The following is a 16388-nucleotide window of genomic DNA, read 5'->3' on the forward strand; positions in this document are numbered from 1 at the left end:
AGTGTGGAAGAAGGCTTTGTCCCATGCACATTCATCACTTGGCAATCATATCAAGTGAAGATGTAAATCTATGGAGGTCTATTTGCTTATGCAACAACATAGAGATAGATAACTTTGTATTTTATGTCCCTATGCGAACTACAGCATTTTAAAAATACAATTATCAGCTCAGACTCAAATGGATTCAAGTCACACATGGAGCAGATAAATCAAGTGAACATGCATGTGTGAACCAACACATAATTTGGAACCAATTAACACCATGATTTACACACTTGTTCACAAAGACAACTAATATTGTGTGTGGGTTTCAGTTCCTAGGCTTCCACCTCACTGCAACAAAGATTTCATAATAAATCTTATATAGTGCTCAAAAATTCTGGGAATTGTACTTTTGCTGTTCTTCCTTGCAGAAGAGACTGAGGAAACTAAACAACACAACTCCCTGAATAGGCAGTGTAGAATTTAACTATCCTCAGTTTTCTTTGTTACAATGTGAAGAACTAGTTAAAAACAGTCTTTGGCTTAACTCTGGGAACTATAGATTTCTTTTCTGGTCAATGAAGAAGAATAAAAAATATTTCCCAGAGTCCTAACAGTTTTAATAGCAACCCTTGACTTATATTCTCAGTTAGTGTTTTCCTTCTTTCCAAGTTTCTGAAAGAGTGAAACAAAGGAAAATGCAGATGAGAGCGCAGATGCAGAGCTATTACGAGCAAAGGTGAAATTTGTGGTGTGTGGGGGCCACTCACAATGGCTTAAGGATTTCTAAATTGCTGGATTAAGTTTATGAAGCCCCTTTCCATTTCTGAATTGTTACTCAAACCAGGGGCAGCCCACTCATGAGGCAAGGTGGAGCGAATGCCTTAGGCAGCAGGATTCATAGGGACAGCAGATCCTGAAGTAGATCTTTATTTTTATGGCCTTGTGCCTGATGTAGATCTTCACTCACCCCGTCTTCCCTTGTGGGGAGGAAGGCGCCATTTTGCAGTTTGCCTTAGGTGCCAAAATGTCTTGGGCCAGCCTTGACTCGAACCCAGTATGCAACACTGTTTTCCTACTATACTTAATATTATCTGAAATGCAATCTTTGTCTGGCATTATCCAAGTTAAAAATGCCAGACAATGTTTCAGTCAAAAAGACACACCTAAGCACAGAAAGGTCGCAGAACACAAAATGTTGTGCAGTTTGTCACATTAAATTTCTAGATGTTCTTTATCACTAGTCATTATTTCATTTAAAATGAACTGGAATATGCCTCGGCTTGACTGCAAGAAAGTAGTTACTAACTTAGGCAATCCCTTATTTCTTTCCTGAAGGCAATGTTGAAATATCTGGCCAAACTGCTAGAACAAGTCATTTACCATTACTCTGCCTCCACCCTTTTATTTTAGTACACTTTTTACATTTGCATTTACTTAGGGGGTGGGGTGGAGAATGAGTACCTAACACTTATAATACATACATTGGGACATGGTATATGAAGGCCAGCACAGGATTAGGAGACATTAAAAGCACATATGGGTTTAAATTTGCTTAACTCTGTCCTCAGAGGCAGTGGATGGAAGTCCAAAGCTTGGTGCAGCTCATTCTCACAATCACAAACCATACATCTGATTAGAGCCACTTTGTGTTACCACACTCAAGAGATAAGAATGAAAGATGTTGCTTAAGGTGTTATGAAGGTAAATCATTCATCAACACAATGCCTGCTACCAAGATGCATTGCAACCTCGTTCCTTTAATATCTGTGTTATGGCACGAGAAAATTCCATACAAGCAGTTCTACCACAGGCTCTGAGCAGAGCACATTAACAAGAGAGCCCACACAGGCTTTTATCCAACCACCCCCCTCCAAGTGCTGCTGACATGTAAATATGGAGCACTATACTTTGGCCAAAAGTACATGCACATTTTTAAGCATTTTAATGAACCCTAGAGAATCCTCTACTTCAGTGCAGAATTCCTCCATTGTGCTTTTCCTGCTTTAAACCTCATTAGCCCAACCTGAATGTCCAAGCCTTTATTAGCCTATATTACCCTGGAATTTGACTTGACTAGATAGCTTTAAAATGTCTTGTTAAAATTACTAGGTCTTGAAAAAAATGTATTACAAGTAATGTAATAAATGCAACTTTATTTAAAATGACCATCGAAAAACTCTGTACGATATTCAAGCCAGTTTGACCAAAAGGAGAACAAATGTAAATTTTGAAGCAGATTAACTTGAATAAGAGTGGTGTACTCTTGTCTAAACTGGTACAGATTTCAGGACATCACAGGTATATGCAAGGCACTACTCCTTAAAGGACTCTCCCTGAACCAAACAAGTTCTCTCATACAGCAAAGTCTCCAGGGCAGACAGGGATCCTGTTTTCTGATGTTTCTAAAGCTCTAAACACTCTAAACAGATTAGTAAATACCTGGATTATTCAGGATTCCTCTATGTCCTCTCTTTAGAGCTCAACTATACATATAAATAATTGGCACCCCAAGATCTATAGAGAGGAGCTACGACAAAGTAGCTTATGCCAATGTAAAATAACAATCTTCTCAGCTTCGTAAACAGTACAAAGCCTTCTCTACCATGTTGCCTGCTTGTAGTAATCTCAATTTATGAGGTTATGGCTTCCTACCAAATATAAAAAGCACTTAATTGTACCAATGTAGCTAGTGGCTAAAGGGCTCTGGAAGAGACATCAGCAGTTTGCCTCTGATGCCCATCTGCACAATACATCTCAGCACAATTTTCGTGTCGTGCAACAGCTCTGCACCAGGCAATTGTGGCTGCCAATTCTCAGACTGCCAGATTGTGGAGTGTTGCCTCAGCCTCTTCTCCTCTCCCCTCTACTTGGGAGTCCTCCAGGCAGCCACTGCTGCTGCCCCTGGTCTCTGAGCTGCCCCCCCCCCCCCCGCGCTCCAAAGAGAGGTGCCTCCTCACACTTCCCCACAGGGGCCTGGGAAAAGGATACCCGCAGCCTTAGTGGCCCAATGGAGAATGGCCAGCACCTTCCCTTGGGAGGCAGCAGTGGGCCCTCAGCTCCCAGGCAGGCCTTGCACAGAGCAAGCACAAGAAAGGCCAGAGCAGTGCCTGCCTGCCTGCCCAGGCTCCCACTAGTCTGTCCATTCCCAATAGCAAGGGCTGGTGGACTGGCTGGGCACCCTCACCCGCTTGCTTGCTTACTCCGAGGCCACCTCAGCTCCTGGCAACCAGCACCCCCAGAGACACCATTCGCCTGTGGAGCTGCTGCAACCAACAGCTGTGGAAGCCTTTGGGAGGCAGAGACGCAAGAGGGCATCAGAGGAGGGAGGAAAGGAAAGAGGGACAGAGGCCACTGTTGCCCGTGGCACCCCTGGCCATCCTTCAAGGCACCCCAGGATACCACGGCACACTGGCTGAAAACCACTGGGAGGCTCATTTTGATTGTAACACTTGAATGGAACAGTAAAAAGAACTGAAGAAAATCATAAAATCCTGTGCAATGCTTCTCATTCCAGTGCTACTTCTCCTTCTCATGCCTGAGAAATAAGTCTTAAAAGGCAATGAAAGTTTTGAAACCCAAACTTTAATTAACATCACCCGTACTGTTGAATAAAACTTTTTATATATAGCATTTATAAGCTAATTACTGCTAATTTGCAAATTTAATAGTAAATTTAATTTGCAAATTTAATAGTAAATGGAATACCTACAAAGAAATGTACAGTTATGAAAGTTACAAGTTATGAAAGGTACAAGGCAAAGTTTCCCCCTTTCGCCATTACTGTTTATTTTGATTCTAGAAATTTTATATATTGAGATAAGAGAAAATTCTGCCATACAAGGAAGACAACTAGGCTTTCAAAGTTATAAGTTGAGGGCATTTGCGGATTATATGGTTTTGGTTTTTTTAGAAGATGCAGCCAAAAATGTGATAACAATACTGGAGATGATTTTAAAAATTGGGGATTTGGCAGGGTCTATATGAACAAAATTAAAACTAAAATATTGACCAAACAAATAGTTGAACAAATAAGTAAAATATTGCAAGAAATAACACATATCAAAGTATTTTTTTAAAGTTAAATATCTGGGAATTTGGATTACAAATAATAATAATATGAAACTGTTTCAAAATAATTATGGGATGGTCTAAAATGAGATATGGAAAGCTGGAATAGAATGAATCTATCCCTACTGGGAACAGATCTCAACGGTTAAAATGAACATTTTGCTCCTCATCCAGAGTGGCGTGCAACCTTGAAGGCTTGGTGCACCAGATCGACAAGTTCTCTCCAGAGACGGGGCAGCAGCGCCCAGTTGCAGAAGACCAGGACTGAAGTGCAACAGCAGCCACCAGAGCGCACGTGGCTCTCTGGGATGGGAGCCACAGTAGCAGCGAGGCTGCGTTTCTGGCACTGGAATATTTGCAGCCAGGAATAATTGTCCACCCAAAGGCAGCTCCGGTGCCAGGGTTCAAGGGAGGCTCTTGCAGGAGAAAAGCAGGGCAGGAAGGATCTCTCAGGGTGGGAGACCAGGAGATGAGGTGAAAGCTGACAGAATCTGCCTTTCTATGTGTGGATAAATGATATGCACGTTATAAATGTGATAAAGGGTCTTTTTAGTTGTTCTTTCTCTATTCTTTTTCCCCTTTCTCTTTCCTATACAATTGTGTTTTGTATTTTCTTATAAATGAATCTGAATTTTACTGTTTAATATGTTTAAAATGGTGTTTTATATTAAATATATATAGAGAGAGCCAAAGTTCTCATTCTTATTGCAGACACTACCAATTCTTAGCAATATGGGCTGCTTCAAACAATGGAAAATAGAAATTTCCAAATTTATCTGGCGGGGGGAAAACCTAGGATAAAATTTAAAATATTAACAGATATGAAGGCAAGAGTGGTTTTTGCCCTGCTGGACTTAAAACTATACTATGAAGCAACCTGTTTGACTTAGTTAAAAGATTGTTTATTATGGAAAAATGTTAGACTGTTATAAGGCTTTGGTAACAGATTTAGCTGGCATGCTCACTTGTGGTATGAAAAGGTGAAGGTAAATATATATTTTCTGAACCACCCAATAAGAAGTCGTCTGTATGTGGTATGGAATAAATATAAAGACCTATTAGAAAAGGGGAAAAACATGTTACTGTCCCCAATTGAAGCTAGTTCTTGGGGGGGAAATAATATGAGGGAGAAATGGGGCACATATAGAGATTTATTATGTTTTAAGGTGGTGGAATGTAAAATGAAAAGTCAAGAAGAGACAAAAGAATGGATATCATATTGGATTCAATATTGTCAAACGTATGAATATTTTAAAAAAGACTCATTAAAAGGTTTTGGAGGTGGAGGGTCGGACTTTGAAAAGGAATTACTGAGTGGCAACAAGAAATTGATCTACAAGATGTATAAAGTGTTGTCTGAATGGGAAACAAGATGAGTTGGTAAAATCAACAATGATTCACTGGGCTCTTGCCCTGAGCATAATATGGAAATGGTTAAGTGTGAAAAGTTGTGGAAAACTGATCTTAATTTTACTGCCTGTAGTGGGCTGGAAGAAAACTATATGAAAATGACATATAGATTGTATATAACACCCGTGAAAATGGCTAAAATATGTAAGAATGCTAATAAACAATATTAGAAATGTAAACAAGCTGATGGTACTTTTATTCATATGTAGTGGTTTTGTAAGAAAGCAAAAGCCTACTGCGAAATGATAAATAATGAATTAAGTAAGATGTTTAAAACGATAATAGGGGGAAAACCAGAAGCTTTTTTGCTAGGTTTGCTCAGGCCAGAGATCCCAAAAATAATGATAAAACTGTTTATATATGCAACAATTGCAGCAAGGATTATATATGCGCAGAAGTGGAAAAGAAACTGCAATACCCACAAGAGAAGAATGGATTAACAGGTTATGCCAAAATGGCAAAACTAACCACTAGGCAAAGAGACTCTAATGATGAGGTGTTTGTAGAAGAATGGAAACCCTTTTCACATTACTTAAGAAAATACTTTAATTCTTTTTCAGTATGAGATGGATTTATATCTTGAGCAACAGAAGAAGATGATGATGTTATTTTTAGGTTTATATTTTACAGTTTGTGTGATATTAGAAATAAATGGGCAGCTCAGAGAGTGGACATATAATGTCTTATCAAGTGGGAAGTCAGAGAAAAATAAGAATGATAAAATATGATTTTTAAAAGATGTACTATGTAAAAACTTCATAAATATATATATATTATATTAAAAAGACATACATTTACTTCTGACTTTTACAAGAGTTTGACCTAGTGTTCTTTAAAATATTGATACAGGGAACCAGTGACTTCAAACAGGACAATACAAACACACACCTGAATAACGGGAGAGATAACAGAATCCAGTATAGCATGCATTCTTGCTATATGGGACATTGTCAGTTAATGTGCCTTTTCCCAGCATATAAGAAAATTTGCCATTCATAAATAATTCACTGGATCAGACCAAAGACTCCTGGTTTTATGGTATTTTGATAGGTTTTGGTGATGTGCTCTATATAGTGGAAACCACCAATAGTGGAGGAGTGGGGTGGTGGAAGGGGCACGGTACACCGGGCAGCACCTACCTTGGGAACGGCTCACTGGACCCCAAAGGGCAGCACCCTCCAGCCCCATGCCTGCTACCTCCCCCTCAGCCACCCTGAAAAGAAAGGGCAGGGCTGGCGTCCGCCAGTCACCTCTCCCTCAGCCACCCTTCAGCAGGGACAAGTGGCTCAGCCCCGCACTGCTTTTGCTGCCAGCACACATGTATGCCATGTCCCCCTCAGCTCCAGCAGTGCGCCCCACCCCACATGCCCCACCCTATCAAGCAATGTGCACATGCTGGTGCCCACCTGCCCTGGGTGTCACCAGGGCTCCATACGCCACTGGAAGCCACGCATCTTTGATACTCTTATTAAACTCCACTATGTTTTCTAATCTAAAAGACACAAGCACTTACAGCCTTTCCTCGTAGAACTGATGCTTCCAACTCTTATAGTAGAATAATAATAATAATAATAATAATAATAATAATAATAATAATTGCACCCCAGCCACTCTGGGCAGTCCAGCACATACAGAAACATAATAGAACATCAGACATTAAAAACCTCCCTATTCAGGTGTCTTCTAAAGGTTGTATAGTTACTTAACTCCTTGACATCTGATGGAATGGTGGTGTTCCAGAGGGTGGGCACCACTACCAAGAAGGCCCTCCGCCTGGTTCCCTATAACATCCTTTCTCGCAGTGAGGGAGCTGGCAGAGGCCCTCAGAGCTGGTCCATAGTGTCTGGGCTGAATGACGGGGGCTGAGGTATTCAGGGCCGAAGCCGTATAGGGGTTTAAAGGTCAGCACCAACACTTTGAATTGTGCCCGGAAATGTACTGGGAGCCAATAAACTTATAGAAGCAGACTTATTGTTATCTACAGCAAATGAATATTAGATCATGCCCCCTTATTAGTATTTGCCAATAGAAAGCAGGCACAGTGCTCAGTGGAATGTATTTGGAACCATGATAGCAACATAACACTATTAAGCCAGTTTATCACTTAATCCCCCAGAACTCAACATGTAACTGCACCAGATTCCTTCACTGTTGACATTTAGATTGTAAGCTCCTAAAGGCGGGGATTTGTCTTTTCCCCTTATGATACCCTGGAAAAATACAATGTGAAATACCGGTACCTCTAACAATTGCTTTATAAATCTTCAGACAAACTATGGGAACAAGATGAAGTCAAAACAGATATATCCGCTCTTGTCCTTGACAGTATACAACACTGAGGGTGAAACAAACACAATTTGCATCCCCACCATAACATTAAAAACTGAAACTGCAGCCCAAATTCAGTTACACTGGTGACCCAAGAAAGTTATTCCTGCCACCAGTTGTTTTTTTTTAAATTAAAATATGTGTTAGTCCATAGACCGTAGCAGAACCTGTCTGCAGTTATCCCTTAATAGCATTATATCAAATATGTACATAATGCTAAATGCTTTGTTTTCAGTATACATTTTTTGCAGTTTTATTCTACAAGGACCCAACTCAGGCAGCCACAACTACACAAAGGCAGATGGGAGTTTACTGAAAAGAAAAAGGCAGCCCTGCCCCAATTACATCACCACCAACAGGTATGAACTTGCTGTTTGGAGCAGAGAGAAAAACTTCTTGATGTTAAGATTGTGCAATAAGCTCCTCTGAGAGCCGTTTCTCCTTTTCAAAGTTAGTTTTATTGCCCAGCGTCATGAAATGCTTAAACTACTTTTGCTCAGCTCATGTATCAGATTTTTTTAGCTGCTGGTTTTTCCCTCGGGAAAGAGGCAGTAAAAGGGGAAAGAAAGAAGAAAATCTTCATTTCCTCCCTTTTGACAGATTTCCAAAATAAGTAAATTTGCCTGGAAATAAAGCTGACTCCTTGCTCTAAAAACTTCACAAAAGTGAAGGGAAGAAGAAGAAAGGGGAAACCACTTACAGATCAAAATAACCACCACAAAACTCTCTCCCACCATCCCTGCTGCAGCTTTCAAACTGTTTTTTCAGCAACAACAGAACACTTTCTTTACAGCTCTTAAACTTAAGCCAAGTGAAGGGAGACAGAGAGAGTGGATGAAACTCCAGGCAAGTTCCTATGAGGTTGGCAAGGCTTTCCATCATAGATTGGGAACCACTTACATTAGTAACGTCTAACCCTTTTTCTTTTTAGAAAAAGCAGAGTTGAAAAGGCACTGGTCTCAACTATTCCTTCCAGATAGTTAAGAGGTCATTTTAAAAGGTTGGGACAGGGAACCAAGCATACAAACACACTGAACTTGCAAACCTCAAGTCTGGCTGGAATGCTAGTTGCTAGGCTTGGGCATTCCTATGAATCACTGGTGGTTTTCCCCACGTTACAGGAAAAGGATAATGAACTCTGGGCAAGAACCACTTCGCAGGGTATTTGGGTCCTTGTGAAACTGACAAAGTCCACACATAAACAACAGACTTCTCTCCACTATCAATTTGTTCGTCTTGGCCAAGTCTCTTCCTGTAAAACCCCAGAGAATCGTGGTACCTTAAAAGCAAATAACTTTTTTATGACATAACCTTTCAGAAGCTAGGCAGCACTTTAGAATATGAACAAAATAAGAAAAATAACTAGGAAATATTCTGGGACAAGTTCTGTATTGGGGTGGATGTCACCTCAATGGCAGACAAAGTTGGGTCTCATTCTTAGAAGGTCATTCCAAAGAGGTCACTGGGTATAGTGGGAATGTGTGTCTAACTGGTCCTGTTGCCTCTGTCCTGTTATTTAAGAAAAGTCTGAAGTCGCCAGCAAGTTACCCAGGAAGTCAGGAAGAAATTGTGGCACTTGAACCACCTCTAGTTTTCACCATATTGAGCTTTCCCTTCAAGACCTAACAACTCAACGCCATCACAGTCTCAGCTCCCCACAAAAGGATTACTATTAGCAAATATTATTACTACTATCAAACAATTATGGCAAATGTTCTGTGATAACCTGGGAGGCATCTGATGCAAAGCCGCCGCCACATAGAGCCAGTCTGGAGTAGGGAGTCCATCCCAAGGGCTTCCCTGGCGCCCAGGGAAAACCCCAGAAGACAATTCCACAGCCCCCAAAGTCCGTATTTTAGCACAGGGGAAAAGAGGGGAATTATCCAAGTCTGGGCCAGCACTGCGGGAAAATAAATACTAACTCAGCGGGCCGGCCAAACCAGGGGCGCTGACTGCCCCGGAGCATGTGCAAAGCGCCCTCCTGAGCGCCGACCCTTCCCCGCCAGCCTCGCCCTCTCCGCGCTCACCTTTCTTCTCGTCGGCGGCGGCGGCGGCGCCGCACCAGCTGCCGGCCAGCAGCCCCACCAGGAGGGCGGCGGCGGCGGCGGCGGCGGCGGCGCGCCTGGCCCCGAAGTTTCCTGGGGCGGCGAGCGAAGCCGAGCCAGCCCCGCGCAGCCCCATCTCCTGCCGGGTGGCTCCTCAGCGAAGCCTCTCGCGCCGGGCTGCCTCTCCGGCGCCGCCCAGGACCGTGCCAGGGGGCGCAGCCCAGAGCAGGAGAGCCTCTCGGGCGCTGCTCCCGGGCGCCGGCCCCTCCGCGGCCCCGCTCCAGGTGCGCGGCAGGCGCCGGGCCAGCCGAGACGACCAGGAAGACGCGCCGGCTCGGCTCCCTTCTCGGCGCGGAACTCGCCGGCAAAACTTTTCCCCCGGTCCGTCGGCGCCGCGTTTCCAGGCGCTCCAGCGGCAGGGCAAGAGGCGGCGGGGGAGACTTGGGGGAGACCACGAAGCGGGAGCCTTCAGGTGGAGCTTCGTACCTGCCCAGCGCAGCCGCCGCTGGGAAGGGCGAGAAATTCCAGTCGGGCGGGCTGAGCCGGGCAGAGCCCCGCGCACGCGCACTTCCCCCGCCGCCGCCGCCGCCGCCTGTGGTCCTCCTTATCTGCGGCTGCCGCAACTGCTGCCCCGCCTCGCTGAGCTGCCAGGAAGCCTGGCCGGGAAGGCGAAGGCAGCGCGGGGTCCCGCAGTCACAGAGCGGGGCGACGAGGGGGCGCCGCCAAGGCGGACCAGTCCGGCCGTCCGACTTGGCGCATTTCGGCCGCTTCTTTTCAGGCCACCCTAACTGAGTTTGGCCTAACCATCCCGTCCCCTCCCTCCCTAAACATTCTGGGCATGGTCATCCTGGGAAGCAGAATTTATGCTTTTATTATCATTATTATTAAATTTATGTACCACCATCCAAAGGTCACAGGGCAGTTGTAATCATAATTAGTAATATTTATTACTTACGTACTTACTTACTTATCTGGCCAAGCCTCCCCAGCCACTCTGAGGGGCTTCCAACAAAACATTGAAAACACAATAAAACATCAAACATTTAAAACTTCCTTAAACAGGGCTGCCTTCAGATGTCTTCTAAAAGTCTGGTAGTTGTTTTTCTCTTTGACATCTGGTGGGAGGGCGTTCCACAGAGCGGGCACCACCACCAAGAAGGCCCTCTGCCTGGTTCCCTGAACTTGGCTTCTCGCAGTGGAGGAACTGCCAGAAGGCCCTCAGAGCTGGACCTCAGTGTCCAGGCAGAACAATAGGGGTGGAGACACTCCTTCAGGTATACTGGACCGAGACCATTTTGATTTAAAAGAGAAGTAGAGCTGGGTATCATCTGCATACTGATGAACACCCAGCCCAAACCCCTGAAGATCTCTCCCAGCGGCTGCATGTAGATGTTAAAAAACATGGGGGAGAGGACAGAACCCTGAGGCACCCCACCAGTGAGGTCTGAACACTCATCCCCCAACACCACTTTCTGGACATGGCCCAGGAGGAAGGAGCGGAAGCACTGTATAATGGTCTCCCAGCTCCTCTAGATGGTGCAGAAAGATGTCGTGGCTGATGGTATCAAAGGCCACTGAGAGATCAATTAGAACTTGGAAACAGATTTCACCCTTGTCTCTAGCCCACCGGAGATCATCAGCCAGCGCGATCAAGACAGTTTTACTCCCGTGATGAGACCTGAATCCCGATTGGAAGGGATCTAAATGGTCTGCATCCTCCAGGCGTGCCTGGAGTTGTTCAGCAACCACCCACTCAATTACCAAGCCCAATAATGGAAGATTTGAGACTGGGTGATAGTTGGCCATATCGTCCGGGTCCCAAGATGGTTTTTTAAAGAAGTGGTTTAATAACCGCCTCTTTCAGTGGGTCTGGGAGGGCTCCCTCACAAAGGGAAGCATTCACCACCCCATGGAGCCCATCTCCCAGCCCTTCCCAGCTCGCTTTTATGAGCCAGGATGGGCAAGGATCGTCCAAGCAGCCTGTCCACATCCTCGGAGGTAACGGATTGGAATCTATCCCATGCAACTTGACTAGACAGGACTCTAGCACTCTTCTGCCCTGTCCCTGCCCGCACAGTGGAGTCTTCCTCTTTCCGAATCTCAGCGACTTTATCTGCAAAAAACTTTGCAAAATAATTGCAGGAGATCTTGGAGTCCTTGCCAGGCCCCAATGGTGAAGGTTGTTCTGTTAGATTGCAAACCACCTGAAAGTGCCTCCTGCTGCTGTTTTCTGCAGATGCAACAGAGGCGGTGAAGAAGGTCCTCTTCACCGTCACTGTCACCACTTGGTAGGCTCGACACTGAGCTCTAACCCATGTCCAGTCCATGCAGTCAGAGAGGGCGCTTAAGAGCCAGACAGTCGATAGCCCTGGTTAACTCCGCATTCCAGCAGGCCAACAAGGAATCTGCTGATATGCCACCAGCATGGGATAAAACATCCCCCACCACTCTCTGGAACCATTAAGTGGCGGATGCGGACCATCCGAATTGGTCCCACCTCCCTGCAGAGGGGAAGGGTTGTGGAGAAGTCCAGTTGCACCAGGAAGTGATCCAACCATGGCACTTCTTTTGTTTCACTTTTACTTAATGTCAGTAGAGGTGAACACCAGGTCCAAGGCATGTCCGCGGCTATGAGTTGGGCCAGACTTATTCAGGGACAGCCCCATGGAGGCCATGCTTTCCACAAAGTCCCGAGCAGCCTCTTGTAAGTTGTGTCGGCATGGATGTTAAAATCCCCAAGGACAACCAAACTAGGTGTCTCCAGGAGAACATCCGCCACACCTGAAGCAGCTCGGGCAGGAAATCCTTGGTGCAGCGGGGAGGTTGGTGCACCAAAAGGAATCCTGTACTGCCCCTATTGCCCAACTTCCATAACATGCACTCAGAAAACGGGGGCTTCACCAGGCATCCTACTGGATGCCTGGTGCAAGCTAATGACTTCCTAAAAATCACTGTAAACTCCCTCCCCGCCCATGTGACCTGGGTTGCTGTGCGTAAGAGAAACCTGGTGGACAAGCAGCAGCAAGGACAGGCCCATCTGCTTCATCCAACCAAGTCTCTGTTACACATGCCAGGTCAAGTCCTCCATCCACAATCAAGTCATGGATGGCAGTGGTCTTATCAGTTATTGACCTGGCATTGCACAGCAGCACCTTCAGGTCAAATTACAGTAATTTGCCATCTCTTTAAAGAAAATTTCTGAATAAAATTCTGGAATATGAAACAATCTGGTTAAAAAGCAAGGCAGTGGTGGAGTGAGCATTGCTGCCCAGCTGTGGTAGTGCTTTTAAATATCCCTATATCATATTAACAATCAGTCTGATTTAGGGAGGAAAGCCTTTTTGTTGCAGCTGCTGCTATTACACAATTGGAAGTTAAAAACTCAGAGATCTTTCAGTAGATCATGTTATGCCTTCTGATCATCCTTTGTGTAGAGTAACACAGTCACTTAAAGGTAATATTTCTCACCCTGTGCCACTCTGTCTCTCTCTCTCTCTCTCTCTCTCTCTCTCTCTCTCTCTCTCTGTAGCATCCCAATCTCCTTCTCACTCTCTTCCTCCCTCTCTCTTACACACACACATACTCAACACAAACCCAAGATGCATTTGTAGAAAAGGAAGCAATTCACAGAGGAGTGGTCCAGAGCAAGAGTGGGCTAGAGTGTCTGACAGATTGCATGAAATTAGACCAAAATTTATGTGCAGCACATAGGCCACTACTGGTGTAAAGGAATGTATTTTTCCCCAGGGGAATCCATCACAATTTTAGAAACATCTATCAAGTCATACCACAACTCCCCCCCCCCAAAGGAAAGAAGCTGTAACAACCGCAGACAGCAAACACGTGCACATATACTTCCTGAGTTAAATTCAGGGTTAATTCAACATTTGATTCTAGATGCTGAATGAAACAAAACAGGTTTATGCTGCCTGGTCTCAAGAACTTGCTCTGAATAAAAAGGCCTATGTACTGCTGGTATTACATTTCATATTATGAGTATTTCTGCAAATGTGCACCTTTGGCGCATAGTCACTCATAGAAGTTGGAACAGGAACAGAGAGGAGTTGCTTTCAGATGCCCAGTCCTCTTGGAAACCCATCAGGAAGAGGATTAGGTCCAACTGAGCTTCACGCCTGCTCTCTCCTTGAGAAGGGGAACATGTTGCGGGGGTCTGTCTCCTTCCCAGTGCCTCATTTGGAAATGGGACAGGGGTGGAGGCTACAACTATAGCTTTATCAGTGCCTCAGATATTGGAGAAGCTCCATTCTGTTTGCTTTGTGACAAGCTGTGGGAGACAATTCTAGGCAGAGAATTCTTGTATCTCTTGTGTTGTCTACCACAATATTAATATTCACAAATGTCATGCAATTTCCCTCAGTGCAAAGATTGTGTCAGGAAGCAGGCAAAAGGGTATTTTCTTTTTAAAAGGAAAATTTATTAGAAAACAACAGACAGGGAGCAGCCTAGTTTTGCCAGTTTAGCAATAGCTGTAGTTCCTGTTCTTGTATCTACACAGCGGCTGCAAAATGAGTTCTGGAAGCTCTTCTTCAATCACAATGCATTTTCCTGCTCCTCATCTGCTCAAATGGGGGAAAGGACTGTTTGCAAAGAGAAGCCCATGCATGCTCTCTCTTAAACAGAAGGGGCAGGGAGTGGAAATCTTCACTGCTAATTCGAGGGTAAATTCCCCCATTCCTCAATTTTTTAATCAATAGTTTATTGCAAACTTTGCAGAAGTGTAGAAATGAAAGCATAACACTCTTTTCATCCATGTATTTGACCTGGAAGTGTTGTGTTAGTTTGCTTTAAATGTGGACCCTACAAAATCTACCATCACTATGATTCTATGATTGCTCTTCAAATACTGTGTACAATTCTGGCTATCACATCTGAAAAATGGGTTTGCAGATGTGGAAAAGATGCAGCAATGATCAGGGAACTGGAGCAAGTAGTCTACAAGGAATCAATGCTTGATGCTTTTTGTTAAGGAAAGTGATGAGTAGAGAGGGATGGGGCACATGATAGAGGTGTATACAATTATACATATGTGGAGGTGGGGGAGTGGAGAGAGAGAGAATGAATTTTCCACTTGTCTTACCGGAACCTGGAGTCATCCAGGGGGTTGCACTGGATGACCCTTGGTGTCCCTTCTAAATCTACAATTCTATAATTCTGTGGCGCTGGATGGTGGAAGACTCAGGAAAGGCAAAAGGAAGTACTTCCTCATACAGCACCAAGGTAAACAGGGGGATTTACTACCACAACTTTCATGGCTTTAAAAGGGGATTAAATTCATGGAAGATAATGCTATCAATAGCATCTGTTTGCTCATTTGGTTAGAGCATGGTGCTGATAAAATGCCAAGGTTGTGGGTTTGGTTCCCATATGGGCCACCTGCATATTCCTGCATTGAAGGGGGTTCAAGGCTTTTATTCAGCCAGGAACTTGCCAGAACTCATTTCCAGCATCTCTCAGCTCAGCACCATTACAATTTTAAGAGAATAAGGAAGGTGTTCATGGTGAATTCCAGCACCTCTTTTTCTAGAAAAATAGCATTCGTTGGAGTAGATTCATTCCAACTCTGTTTGATAATAATGAGTCATAATAGCTCTATGCTGTTTCCAAGATCACAGGCAGTGTCCCTGAATACAAGTTGCAGGGAAACAATAGCAGGCATCTGATTGGCTATTGTGGGAAGCAATTTGCAGGGTGAGAAAGGCCTTTGGTCTGATCCAGCAGGGCTGGTATACAGTGGATATGCACACTATGTAAATCCTGCATGGAACAGATTGCTGCTGAAAATCTATTCAAAGCCAGAAAAATTGCAACAACTTGGGTGTTTTTTTTAAAAAGGACAGGATGACACTGTAGAAAACACTGGAATGCAGTAGTTTGTCTCCCAGATAAATGAGTGAATTGCTCTTCTCAATTCCAGACTAAACAGCTGGCGTGGAAACAACCCTTTAAGGGGAATTCTTATGCCTGTTCATGGAAATGGTACAAACAAGTTATTAACATTATCCACAGGGCCTTGATGCTTCTTGCTCAGTGTCACCCCCACCTCAGTTGCAGCAGTGTGGCAGACACACTGCTGTTGATGCTGTTAATGATTACCTAGCTTTGCAATCATTACATCATTGTAGGTTGTTAGTTTTACTGGTTTTTAGTTCAATGAAACTTGAGGAATCACAAGTAAAGTTTCACCCAGGTCTTTACCTGCAGTTACATTCTGCCCCAGTTCCTCGTGCATCAAAAGGCTGTTGTTTACTTTTGAATGTATGTATTTGTCAAGAATAAAAGTCATAACAAAGCATCATAAACTAAATACATAGCAATCAGTGCATCATAAAAGGCAGACGAGAACATGTTGCAATCCACATTTATTGATGCGCACTTGCTTGGCACAGGTAAAAGAAGCAGCAAAATCAAAAACTTTCTTATCCTTATTGTAGAGGCAAAAATCCAGCCTTTTGGAGTTCCCTTGTTAATTATGCTCCTTGAAAGGGGAGAGAACTCCTTGGTTATATATTCTTCCAAAGCAGTAGCCATGTT

The 16388-nt window shown here is 44.1% G+C and overlaps 2 protein-coding genes across 3 annotated transcripts in view; one reads left to right on the forward strand and one right to left on the reverse strand.

The window, feature by feature from the left end:
- The window catches only part of EGFR (epidermal growth factor receptor), a 158450-nt gene extending 148463 nt beyond the window's left edge, over nt 1-9987 (reverse strand). For both annotated transcript variants that reach the window (XM_079947522.1, XM_079947521.1), the window contains exon 1: nt 9819-9987. In XM_079947522.1, the coding sequence (XP_079803648.1) occupies nt 9819-9972 (154 nt within the window). In that variant the 5' untranslated portion in view covers nt 9973-9987. The remainder of the gene's footprint in view (nt 1-9818) is intronic.
- The window catches only part of LOC307199728 (uncharacterized protein), a gene marked incomplete at its 3' end in the record, with an annotated part of 327020 nt that overhangs the window by 239422 nt on the left and 71210 nt on the right, over nt 1-16388 (forward strand). The window lies entirely within an intron of this gene.

The sequence above is a fragment of the Podarcis cretensis genome (assembly GCF_951804945.1).
Source record: "Podarcis cretensis genome assembly, chromosome: 12".
Taxonomy (NCBI): Eukaryota; Metazoa; Chordata; class Lepidosauria; order Squamata; family Lacertidae; genus Podarcis; species Podarcis cretensis.